Source organism: Rhincodon typus, chromosome 7 (assembly GCF_021869965.1).
Source record: "Rhincodon typus isolate 14 chromosome 7, sRhiTyp1.1, whole genome shotgun sequence".
NCBI classification, from domain to species: Eukaryota; Metazoa; Chordata; class Chondrichthyes; order Orectolobiformes; family Rhincodontidae; genus Rhincodon; species Rhincodon typus.
Window position 1 is genome coordinate 46,039,806 of NC_063338.1, and position 13,189 is coordinate 46,052,994.

Genomic DNA, 13,189 nt, shown 5'->3' on the forward strand with positions numbered 1-13,189 from the left:
GTAATTAGCTTCTTTTCCAAATGCTGCAAAAGAAGATGCTTCAGAAATTGTACAACCTTCTTGAATGAAGAAAATGAGAGAGAAAGATACTGTCACAGTAAAGCTGTCAACCAGCAGGGTAGAGAGATTTTATCTTATTTCAATCTCAGTATTACGACTATTTCTTGAAGAAAGTTTGGAAGTACATGTGGAATAAAATACAATTAGTATTGTTAATTATACGGCAAATTTTGCAAATTCATAATCTTGTCATATAGAATGCTATCACAACAATAAAACAAAATAGTGCAAAATAGTGAGATCTGAAATAAAAACAGAGGGCTAGAGAAACCCAGCAGATCTGGCAGCATCTGTAGAGAGATAAATAGAGTTAATGTTCTGAGTCTAATGGGCTCTTCTTTGAACAATGAATTTCATTTCACAACAGTGTTGACTGCCTGATTTGCATCCAGATTTCCTAAATGCTCTGCTATAACTTTCTTAATAATAGATTCCAGCATTTTCCCTATTGCAGATATTAAGCTAACTGGCCTGTAGTTTCCTGCTTTCCATCTCCCTCCTTTCTTAAATAGTGGAGTCACATTCACTGTTTTCCAATTTGATCGAATCTTTCCAGAATCTAGGAAATTTTGGACTTTTTTTCATTCACAAATGTCAACATCACTGGTTAGGCCAACATTCATTCCCTTCACTAATTGGCCTGGACAAGGTGGTGGTGAGCTGCTTTTCTGATTTACTGCAGTGTGCAAGCTGTAGCAGCACTCACAGTGCTGTTTGGAAAGAAATTCCAGGATATTGAGCCAATGAAGAAATGGTGATCTAGTTCCAAGACAGGATGGTGTGATCTGGGTGGGAATTTGAAGGTAGAGGTATTCCCATATGTTTGATATCCTTGTCCTCTAGGTGGTAGAGATCAGGTATTTGGAAGGTGCTTTGAAAGTGGCTTGCTGTGTTACTGCAGTGCATCTTGCAGATGGAACACGCTGTTGTCACTGTGCATCAATGATGAAGAGATTACATGTTGAAGGTTGTGATTAGGTGCCAATTAAAAGGACTTCATGGTGTCAGGCTTCTTGTGTGTTGTGGGAGCTGCACACATCCAGGTAAGTAGTACTATAGCCATAGTATTAAATGGTGGTCCAATTCAGTTTATATTCAATGGTAACTCCAGGCTGTGAGGAATTCAGCAATGGCCATGTCATTGAACATTGTTTGAGAGGGTCAGTGTCTGGCACATGCGTATCATGAATGTCACTTGCCACTCACCGGGCACTGGATATAATCTGCTTCATAGAACATAGAACAGAGAAATTACTTCACTGGAATGGGCCTGTCAGCTCACCATGTCTGTGTCGGCCATGATGCCATTGTAAACTAATCCCATGCGTCTGCATGTGGTCTGTATCCTTCTATTCCCTGCCTGTTCACATGTCTGTCTAAATGCCTCTTAAGCATGGTTATAATCTCTGTTTCTACCACCTCCCCTAATATCTCATTGCAGTCACCTATTCCCGCTATGTTTAAAAAAAGACTTTCCTCTCAAATCTCTTTTAAACTTTTCCCTTCTCGCCTTAAACCTACAGCCCCTAGTATTTGACACTTCCACCCTGAGAAAAAGACTCCAGTTATCCACCCTGTCCACGCCTCTCAATTTTATCTACTACTATCAGGTTGCCCATCAGTCTCCGACGCTTTAGCAAAAACAATTCAAATTTGTCCAGACTCTCCTAATAGCTAATATACTCTAATCCAGGCAATATCCTGGTAAACACCTTCAAATTATGAACCCACTCCCATTCATTCCCTTTCTTTTAGCTTTACCTGTTATATTCTCTGTCACCATACCTTCTCTCCCCTCCCCCGACCCCAGTGAGACTATCTGTTCTTTCTAGTCTGGCACTTAGACATACCATTGTTCTGCCATTCTCACATGCCGTTCACTTAATCTGAACCATCAGCACCTTTCTCTCCCAGCACTCCATGCTCCCTCACGGATCACAAGTGGTCACGTTCCTTCAGTCAGGAAAACACCCTTCCACAACTACCCAGTGTCTTCTATGACCAAGCCAATTTTGTACGCAACTTGCCAACTCATCATGGATGCAATGTGACTTAACCTTCCAGACCAGCCTACCATGAGGGACCTTATCAATGCTTAGTAAAATCCATATAAACAATATCCACTGCCCTACCTCATCAAGCATCTTCATTATTTCCTCAAAAAACTCAATCAAGTTTGTGAATCAATACCTCCCTTCCAAAAAGCCATGCTGACTATTCCTAATAAGACCACTGTTCTCCAAATCTGAATAAATGCTGTCCCTAAGAATCTTCTCTAACAATTTACTGACTCGCTAATATAAGGCTCACCAGTCTGTCGTTTCCTGGATTATCCCTGTTGCCCTTCTTAAACAAAGGCTTAAACATTGGCTGTTCTCCAATCTTCTGTGACCCTACCATGACTAAAGAAGATGGAAACATCTCTGTCAAGGTCCCAGTGATCCCCTTCCTTCTTCCTTCAGTATTCTGGAATAGATCCCATTGTACCCTGGGAACTTAATTACCTTAATGTTTTTCAGGACACCCAACACCGCCACCTTCTTAATATCACAGAATCTCTACAGTGTGGAAACAGGCCACTCAGCTGGTCAAATCCATTCTGATTCTCTGAAGAACATCTCACCCAGACCCATCCTCTCCCCTATCCTTGTACCCTGCATTTCCCATGGCTAATCCACCTAACCTACACATCCCTGGACACTATGGGCAATTTAGCATTGCCAAACACCTAACCTGTACATCTTTGGACCATGGGAGGAAATTGGAGCACCCAAAGGATACCCATGCAGACATGGGGAGAATGTGCAAACTCCACACAGATGGTCGCCCAAGCCTGGAATTGAACCATGGTTCCAGGCACTGTGACGCAGCAGTGCTAATCACTGAGCCACCATTCCACCGGACATGCCCCAGAATATCAACATACCCCTCTCTAAGCTTACTATCATCCATGTCATTCTCCTTTGTGAATACTGATGCAAAGTATTTATTAAGGACCTCACCCATTTTCTCTGGCTCCATGCATAAGTTCCCTCCTGTGTCCTTGTGTAGACCAATCCTGTCCCTAGCTGCCCTCTTGACCCTGAAATCCATATAAAATGCATTGGGATTCTCCTTAATCCTACTTGGCTAGGATATGTCATGGCTGCTTCTAAACCCCTAATTTCTTGTTTAAGTTCTCTTCTGCTTCATTTAGATTTCTCAAATGCCTTAATTGATTTCAGTTTCCTAAACCATATTGCTACCTTTTTGTTTTTGAAAGATTGCCATATGTCAGATGTGGATTTGCCCTCAAATGGGTGTCCCCAAAGTAATTTCTGAGGAGTTGCAAATGGTGATGAACATTGTAAAATCACTGGTGAAAATCCCCACTTCTGAAAAACTCCTGTAGTGATTTCCTTGGGCTGAGATGATTGATCTATAGTCATCTGCCAGCTATGACTCTAAACAGTGGAGAGCTTTCCCCCAATTACCATTGACTTCAGTTTTGCTGAACTCTTTGATTCTACAGTTAGTCAAATGCTGCCTTGATGTCAATGGCAGTCTTCGTCACCAAACCTAAGAAGTCCATTGCTTTGCTCCAGGTTTTGAATTAATTTTATACTGAGGTCAGCAGCCAAGTCTCCCTGCAGAAGCAAAACTGAGTGTTAGTGAGCAACCTACTCCTTTGCAGTTGCTGCTTAACAGCACCATTGGCAAACTTTCCATCACATTGTTGATGATTTACAGTGGACTTATAGGTTAGTAATTGCCAGGTTGAATTTGTCATTCCTTTTGTGGGCAGGACATACCTGCGCGATTTCATGCATTATTGGGTAGGTGCCAGTGTTGTGACTGTACTGCATCAGCTTGGCTAGAGAGTGTGGCATGTCCAGGAGCATAAGTGTTAAGTACAATTGCCAGAATATTGTCATGCCCCATAGCCTTTGCAGCATCACTGTCTTCAGCTGTTCTTTTATCTTGTACTACCAATTAAATTAGCTAAAGACTGGCATCTGTGATCTAGGAATCTCAGGAGAAGGCTGAAATAAAGTATTCTCTCAGGGCTTCTGGCTGATGTTTTTAGCAGCCACTACTTTTGAAATCCGAACAAAAGTTATCAGGTTCTGGGGATGTGGCAGATTTTCTCAAAGATTTGTCTGGTGATTTTAATTGTTTTAAGTTTCTTGGTCCATTTCACCTCCTGGCAGATGATACCTGGGATGTTATTTGTAATCTCTACAATGATTTTCACATGTCAAAGTGAAATATCTGTTCAATGCATCCATCGTTTCCTTTTTATTCTATTATTGATTCCTGGTCCTGAGGAACGAAGATCCTGCCTCCAGCCTACTCAATGCCAGCTGTTCTTTCTGTGGGTTCCCTACTGACCATTTAAACATGCTGTTAGAGACCATGGCATTACATACAATCCAGCCCTGAGAGATTGTCCTTAACTCCGGCACCAGGCAGACGACTGGTCTTTAGACTCATGCTTTCAGCCGCAGGGTGTATTATCTATCTTTCTAAATTTCAAATAGTTTCTAAATCCCATGCCTAATAAGTGCATGTCGAAGTGTGACATTGCTGGACTTTATTACAATAAGTCCAAAACTATCAAACATAAGACAACCCAATACCAAACACTTGCTTACCCTTGTTAGCTATATCTTTTCATCCATTCTAAGAGACAATGGCCTGAGATTTTTTTTTGGCTGCTCATTGCAACACCGTCATACTCCACCATTCATTTTAGATCATGGTTGATTTGCACCTCAACTAAACTTGTTTGTCTATTAGTTACAAAATTTCTTTATTTATGGTACATATCCCTTCAAACCATACCTAACAAAAATCTCCATATCTCAATCTTGAAATACCAGTTGCATTTTATGTCAGTTCCTTTCTTTCCTGTTTAAAGTTGCAATCTAAGTGAACACATCAGAGCCATAATACACCTCGTTTTGTTCAAAATCATATTGTATTGGATCCTCTTCTAAGACATGCTCATAAATAACTATGAAAAGTTGTGGTTGAATGGTGTTAATTAGTGGGATTATGTTTATCTGGATTTACAGTACCAAAGAAACAGATTTTTCAATTTTGTGTTTGAATTACACCAAATTTATGATTTTTGTTAAAATTGTCATTGTTTGTACATCATTGTGACAAATTCAAACATTCTGAGACAGTGAAGTATTCTGGAAAACAAAATGGAATTGAAGGTAAGTGACAATGGTCTCAGCTTGCAGCTGGGTGTCAATAGCTGTCAAAAGTCCTGTATTGTCTCTTTTTAGGAAGGCCCACACATTCAATGTCATTTATTAACTGGGCAGCAGCAGACCTTCCTGAGGATCAAGGACTCCAGTGAGGGTCTTGCTCACTGAGCGCTCCTGGTCAATCAGAGGTTAGCAGCTCTTGTCAGCATCATGGGCAAAGTGCCTATATACATCCATTCAAGGCCCAGAAATATCAAAGCTCACAGACAAGTGATGGCAGGAGACGAATCATGGGGTGGGAGATTGCGGGAGAGAGGGTCAGCAGCAAGAGCAGCAGGCTGCCCCCTTCCTGATTCTGGGCCTCTTGAACAGGCATAGTGTCTTTGAACAAAAGATCCCTCCAGAGCCCACAGGGCTATTTTGGACTTTCACAGATGGTGAGTCCCCTGACCGCTTCTTGTTGAATACAAGTGATGGCAAGATGAGACTCATAAGTGGGCACTAACTATCCCTAAGGGCACCAGTTGGTGGTGGGGTGGGAAGGCCACCAGGTTTCCCACCACAGACCCACGTTGGGTTGGAGACAGGAAGGCAGGGGGTTCCCACCTACACCCTCCTACCCAATGAAATGACCCACCACCAAACCTGTGACAAGGGTAGACACAAAGCTGTCCCAAGTGTTGAATTTATGTATTTTGTTCAATATCATTGCTATTTATTTAACTTTTAAAATAACAATGTTTTCACTGGTAAATATCTAGATTGCAGATGTTTTTACCTTATCTTCAATTATAGGGAAGAGCTGGATACAAAGGTGAACAGGTACGTTGTATGACTGAATGACCTTTCCTTGAGAATGTTGGTCTATAAGGCGGTAATAGATTTTAAAAGCGTAAGGATCAAAGTACATCATAATCAAGATAACACCAGTTTAGTCACAACAAATTTGAGCTTCAGAAGTCTGAAGATTCAATGAATTATCTTCTTAAAATAAACCATAATATATGAAGATACAAAATAGTAGCAGAAACGAACCTCAGAGTTCCACAATAGTTCTCCACTTAAGTAATATTCTTTCATTCTTCCTGTCAACGTGAACAACTTCAGATTTTCCCACATTATATTTCATCTGTGAGATTTTTGTCCACTGACTCAAACTATCTGTATGCATCAGGAATCTTGTTATCTCGTCTTCACCTACCTATCTTTACGTCGTCTGTGAATTTAACTACCATGCTTTCACTCACCCAAGTCATTGATGTAAATTGTAAAAAATTGAGGTAAACGCCTGCCAGTCTCCACATGTTACATCCTGCTAATCAAAGGTCCATTTATGCATGCTGTTTTGCTTTCTGCCAGCCAGAATTGCTAATATGACAATCATACACCATGAGCTTTTATTTTCAGCACTGACCTTTAGAAGTGACTCCTTATCCAATGTCTTCTGGAAATCCAAGTGTAGCAGGTCTAACGGCTCCTTTTTATTCATGGTGCTTGTTACTCGTACAAGAAGCTCCAATAAATTAGTTAAACATGATTTCTCTTTGGCAAAATTATGCTGGCTATTCCAATTATGTAGAGTTTTTCTAAGTGATCAGTTGTAGGACTTGTCCCATGACAGACAATAAGCTAAAGGGCCTACAATTACCTGTTTTCTGCCCCCTCACTTCTCGAGTAGAGGGATTATACTTATTATAGTAATTTTAAGTGACAAATTTTTTCCACTCACAACAATTTGGAGATGAAATCAGACATGAATTAAGCAGACAGTATTGTAGTGGTTACCCACTTTGGCCCAAATCTTCCTACAAGCAGCAATCATTGTTGGATTGTCACTGCAAAACTTCTCCAGACTTAGGAATGCTGCACATTTCTTCTGGATTCTTCTGAGCCCAGATTTCCTTGAAATGTGGAGAACAGTGTCAATTGCAGAACTCAGTTGAAGCAGAGCAGTGTTTGGGAAGGCAGGGCATGCCCCCATTTACAGCAAAAGCTATTGCACGGTAAGTTTAAATGTCCAGTGTTTGAATTTTGGTGAATGAGTGGGTGGGAGTTTGGGTAAGCATGGGAGATAAGTGGGTGATGTTGATCGGTGAGCTCTTGGGTCAGGGGTTAGTGAGGTGATTGAGGGCTTCATTGAGACCTGCCGGGGTGGCGGAGGGGGGATGCTGGGGGGTGGTGGGGTGGAGGGTGGTGGGTCAGGTGGGGACGTAGTTTAAGTAGTATGGGGGGGCATCAGGTGATGGGATGAACAGTCATAAAAAACATAAAAATACAGAAAATAGGAGCACAGTTGGCCATTTGGCCCTTTGAGCCTGTTCCAGCACTCAATATGTCATGGATGACTATCTAACTCAGTACCTTGTTGCTGCTTTCTCCCCACAACCTTCGACCCCTTTTCACCCTAAGAACTATATCTAACTTGTTCTTGAACATATTCAATGTTTTGGCAGCAGCGACTTTCTGTGGCAGAGAATTCCACAGGCTCACCACTCTGGGTGAAGAAATTTCTCCTTATCTCAGTCCTAAATGGTCTTCCCTATATCCTTAGACTGTGACCCTTAGTTCTGGACTCCCCAGTCATTGAAAACATCCTTCCTGTAGTGATCAGAGGAGATTGTCTGATTAAACCATTCCTTGGTTACTAAACCTGGTAACCAAAAACAACATTCTGGAGGCCATCCAGAGAATGGGCACAGGTCTATCAGAGAGCTGAGATACAAGAAGGCATGTGGCTCAGTGGTTAGCACTAGGGATTAGGTTCGATTCCATCTGTCTGTGTGGAGTATGCACATTCTCCCCATGTCTGTGTGGGTTTCCTCCAGGTGCTCTGATTTCCTCCCATCGTCCAAAGATGTGCAGGGTAGGTGGATTGGCCATGCTAAATTGCCCGTAGTGTCCAGGGATATGCAGGTTAGGTAGATAAGCCATGGGAATGTAGGGTAATGGGATGGGTCTGGGTAGGAATCTTTTTGGAGGGTAGGTATGGACTCAATGGGCTGAATGACCTGCTTCCATGCTGTAGGGATTCTATAATACTGGGAGCTTCAATCTTGAAAATGGCAAATAGGATAGATATTGGAAAGGTAATAGCAAATTCAGAGAACTACTTTAAACTCCGTGGTGTGCCGATTAGAATAATTGGACATGAATTCAACTTTGCAAAAAGTATCCTTACGACTAATATTGGGAAATTCTTCTTTCAGCAAAGAATCAGTGCTTCAAATGGGCTTCTAGGTGGACTAGTGGAGGCAAAGACCTTGGAATCATTTTTAGAAACAACTAGATGGCATGATGGGAAGAATTTTAGAATGTTTTTGGATAGATGAATTGAAATGGAATTAATAGCTTTCTGAATCTCTGGTTATTTGTGATTTCATATTGATTAGAAGACAGACCAACGGTTTGTAAACAAAAATTCAGGAAGGTCTGGATAGTTAAATAATCCTATATTAAGTAACAAATATTTAAAATTCTAACTTTTTTTTATTGTAAGGGTGAAAGAGGTGAATGTGGGCTTCCAGGGACAAAAGGTGACAGGGTATGTATCCGTTTTTAACCTTCTGTTTATAGTTTGTTTCTTAAAAGCGATTACAACACAACATAAATGTTCTGAAAAAAGCTTGAATATTATTTGATAATTCTAATGTCATTTTATCACCTAATAAACAAATGTATTCCCTTGTAAATAACTGTGGAGTATATTTTGGTATTCTGCCTGTGCTACAATCACAATATTCATCCTATTTTCACAGGGACCAGAAGGCCCAGTGGGTCCAAGGGGACTGAGAGGCGTACAGGTAAACAGAAATTAATATATCCTAGGTTCTATTCTAAATATTTACATGCTCACAATGAAAACCCCAGTAACATGGCTGCAGGAGGCTGCAGTGCTTAGAGAGGCAAGAAGTGGCCGAATGCATCCTTCCGGATGGCTCAGTCCTCTACCTGTGGCCCCTCAAAGTGTCATCTTTTGCACTACTAGAAGGGAGGCATTCTTAAGCATGTCCATATTAAGGTGCCCATTAGGTTTCCCTCTTCTCCAGCACTGCATACGCCTCCCATTGGGGTAATATCTGCATCTCTGTGGGCCCTTCTATTTAATCTCCCACTTCCGTACTCCACCAACTGACCTTAATTTGATGACAGTGTGGCCAATTAGGAGGCCACCTCATGTAGTGGTCCTCTCACAGATGCATTGAGGCCTTGCATGGATTGGTGATCTGCACAAAGTCCCAAACATTGTGGGGAATTTCAGTCACTTTCTTTTTTATTCACAGAATGTGGGCATCAGTGGCTAGGCCAGAATTTATGGTCCATCCTGAATTGCCCTTGAAAAGATGATAGTGAGCTGCCTTCATGAGTTGCTGCAGTCCATTGGTGTTGGTACAGTCACAATGCTACTAGTGAAGAATTCTAGGATTTTGACCCAATGTCAGTGAAGGAACAGTAATTATATTTCCAGATGAGGATGGTGTGTGGCTTGGAGCAGAACCTGCAGATGATGCCATTCCCATGTAGCTGCTCCCCTTGTTCTTCTAGGTGATAGAGATCAGTGGGTTGCAAGGAGCTGTTTAAGCAGCCATGAGTTTTTGCAGTGCATCTTGTCGGTAGTATACACTGCTGTCACTGTGTGTCAGTGGTGGAGGGAATGAATTTTAGGCAAGACTGAAACTAGGGCCAAAAATCGTAAGGTAGTCATGAATAAAGCTAACAAGGAATTCAGGAAAGACCACTTTATTAGGCAGTGGCTAAAATTCAGAATTTGTGACCACAATAAGGAGTTGAGAAAAATAGCATAGATATCTTTAAAGGAAGCTGATTTTTTATATAAAATGAGCAAGAAAGTATGGAAGTTATGTTAATTGGATTAGATAAAATAGAGTTCGAGGCAGTTTGTGTAGAGTATGAATACTAGCATTGGCCACTTGGACGTTTTTTGTGCTTTCTTTTATATAATAGTAATATTAATAATTGCAGGAAACCAAGTCTGGTCCAACCAAGATTTTATATAAACTTGACAATGACTTCCCTGTTTTTTTAATCTTAATTATCCTCCTTGAGAAGAACCCCAGTGCTTTTATAGAATCCCTATAGTGTGGAAGCAGGCCATTCAGCCTATCAAGTCCATAATGACCCCTCCAAAGGGCATCCCTCCCAGACCCACACCCCTACAACCCTGCATTTCCCATGGCTAATCCACCTAGTCTAAACATCTCTGGACACTATGAGCAATTTAGCATGGCCAATCCACCTAACCTGCAGATCTTTGGAGTGTGGGAGGAAGCCGGAGCACCCAGATGAAACTCCCAATCTGGTGGACTGTCCATCACAGCTGCAAACATGTTAGGAATCTACCAACAAGATGCAAATTAGGTTCAATCATCAAAATTGTTCATATGAACATTCAAGTTAAAGCTAGGAGTAGGCCATTCTGCCCTCGAGCCTGCTCTGCCAGATGATAAGTTAATGGCTGGGTCTGATTGTGGTCTCAATTCCACTTTCCTTTTTACACCCTACACTTTGATTCCCTCGTCAATCAAAAATCTATTTAACTCAACCTTAGAAATATTCAATGAACTTGCCTCCACAGTTCTCTGAGGAAAAAATTCCATAGATTTTCGTCCCTCTGAGAGAGAATATTTTTCCTTATCCTTTCCAGAAATGGGAGATCTTTATTTTTAAACTGTTCAGACTTTATGCTCCTGTGATCAGACAGCTGGTCCAATCCCCCAACTGTTAGATGCCAAAATCAAAATCTGCCTCATAAATTTTTCATAATCAGACACAGCTTGCAGTAATGTTACAGTACTGGAGGAAAACAGTTACAAGATTGAATGAATAAAATCCCCACCTGAGCAGTATGAATACAACAAATCCTGATTGTTCTGCGATATTCTCAGAGATGCGCTACCTAGCGGAGCAGTAGAGGCAGGAAGCCTCATTACTTTTAAAAAATACCTGGATGACCATTTGAAATATAAAAATATTCAAGACTGTGGGCCAAGTGCTGGAAAGTGGGATTGTTAAGGAAAGATTATGGTTTCATTTTGTTGGTGCAGATTCGATGGGCCGAAGGACCTCTTTTGAAGTGCATAACTTTATGGCTGTATTATAATCTACAGGCAATCAAGACATTTTCATAAAGACATTTCCTCATCTATTTTAATGGAAAGATCAATTTGCTTTACATGGTTTATTACATACTGTTCTATTGTCTAAGTTAAAAATGCTTGCTTACTAAGCTTTGCAATATGTTGCACTAACATGCATTGTATGCAACTGACACTTAGCTGATTTTTGTTAAGATTGAGCCCTATATTTTAATTTTGCTACATTTTAGGGTTACCCTGGATCCCCTGGGGACCAAGGACCAGCAGGTTTCCAAGGAAGGAAGGTAATTAATTTTGTTCTTGGATTTTGTTACTTTAAAGCAGGTATAGAAGTAAAGATTAATTCATGTTACCAGCAAAATACTGCATCCGATGTCTGCCAAAGTCTGAATTTATAGTAAGATAAATAATTTCATTATTGTCTTTGGAATATCCTGTTTATTACTGTTGTTTTACAATTTTAATGAAGAATCAAATCAGGACTGTGGTTATTTTATTTGTTCACTTTTTAATTATTGGTGACAAAGGAAAAATTGATCAAAAATTCCAAAACTTGAGCGAGTGTTTGCATAGTTTTTAGAAGTTTATATTTGCCATTCAAATCCATATCCTGTGATACCAAAGAATAATTCGTAATTGTGTTAATATTTTTTCTGTGTATGGTTTACAACTTTTGTCCAGAATGTATGCATTGGAATCCAACAGTGGGACCTTGCAAACTTCCAAATACTTTACTGCGCCACAGAATCTGGCAATTCTTTCAGTCTGATTATGTTTAGTCAACCTGTTCTGTTTTCTCAGACTCTGCTTGGCTTTTGTAGCTTGCTGGTGATGGATGCTGGAATGGACACTGAAATTTATCAGGAGAAAGTTTTCGGAATTCCTTAACTCTGCCAGCACAATTTTTAACACCTTTTCCTCACCTCATTCGATGCAGATTCATCAATGTTGTGTAAAATCACTAAGGAAATTTCTGAGCATGACAAAACTATCATTTAAAATATCCATATTAATCAAATTTCATCCACCTATGAGATTCCTGGAATTGAAGGAAAATGTAACATTTTTTGTATTATATTATTTCACCAATGATGTAGAAACTGAGCCACTATCTGAATGTAAAGATCCCAGCACACTCCCCAGGGCTCAATTCATAAACTCACAGATTATAAACAACCCAAATTAATTTGCAGGTCTACTGTTAGCTGATGTTCTCTGGATTATTGAAAGAATGTCTATAATTGACCTCAGTGCCATGGTTTAGGACAAGCAATAATACAACTATAATTATGTGTGACTTTAATCTGCACATACATTGGGCAAATTAAATCATTAACCATGCCACAGAGGCGGAATTTCTGGAGTGCATATGGGATGGTTTTTGCAGATCAACACATTGAGGAACGAACTGAAAAACAGGTTATTTTAGATTGGATATATTGTGATGAGAAAGGAATAATTGGCAGTCTCGCTGTGTGAGACCTCTTGGGGAAGAGTGACCATAATATGATAGAATTTTTCATTAAGATGCAGAGTGACTTTTTTTAATGTGGGTATTGCTAATCCCCAATTGACAACCCCAACCAACAACCGCCACAGCCCCCACCCCCATTTACCTGCACACCTCAGAATGTATCCGTGAATCAGCTCTGCATGTCATTTTCGGAAAACAGACTGACTATCAAGCTCTAGTGGGATAGCCAGTTTGCAACAAAAGATCTATTGCATGGCATTGGGGTATTAATGCATTATCACTTACTCAGTTACTTACACTATGAAGATTGTAGGACCTGGCACATTGGGTCTTTTTTTTTAAAA

General features: G+C 40.5%; 1 protein-coding gene across 1 annotated transcript in view; it reads left to right on the forward strand.

The window, feature by feature from the left end:
* Positions 1–13,189, forward strand: part of col28a2a (collagen, type XXVIII, alpha 2a) — a 97,680-nt gene that overhangs the window by 15,556 nt on the left and 68,935 nt on the right. The window contains exons 8-11 of the mRNA XM_048599209.1: positions 6,054–6,080; positions 8,755–8,799; positions 9,014–9,058; positions 11,602–11,655. Of these exons, the coding sequence (XP_048455166.1) occupies positions 6,054–6,080; positions 8,755–8,799; positions 9,014–9,058; positions 11,602–11,655 (171 nt within the window). The remainder of the gene's footprint in view (positions 1–6,053; positions 6,081–8,754; positions 8,800–9,013; positions 9,059–11,601; positions 11,656–13,189) is intronic.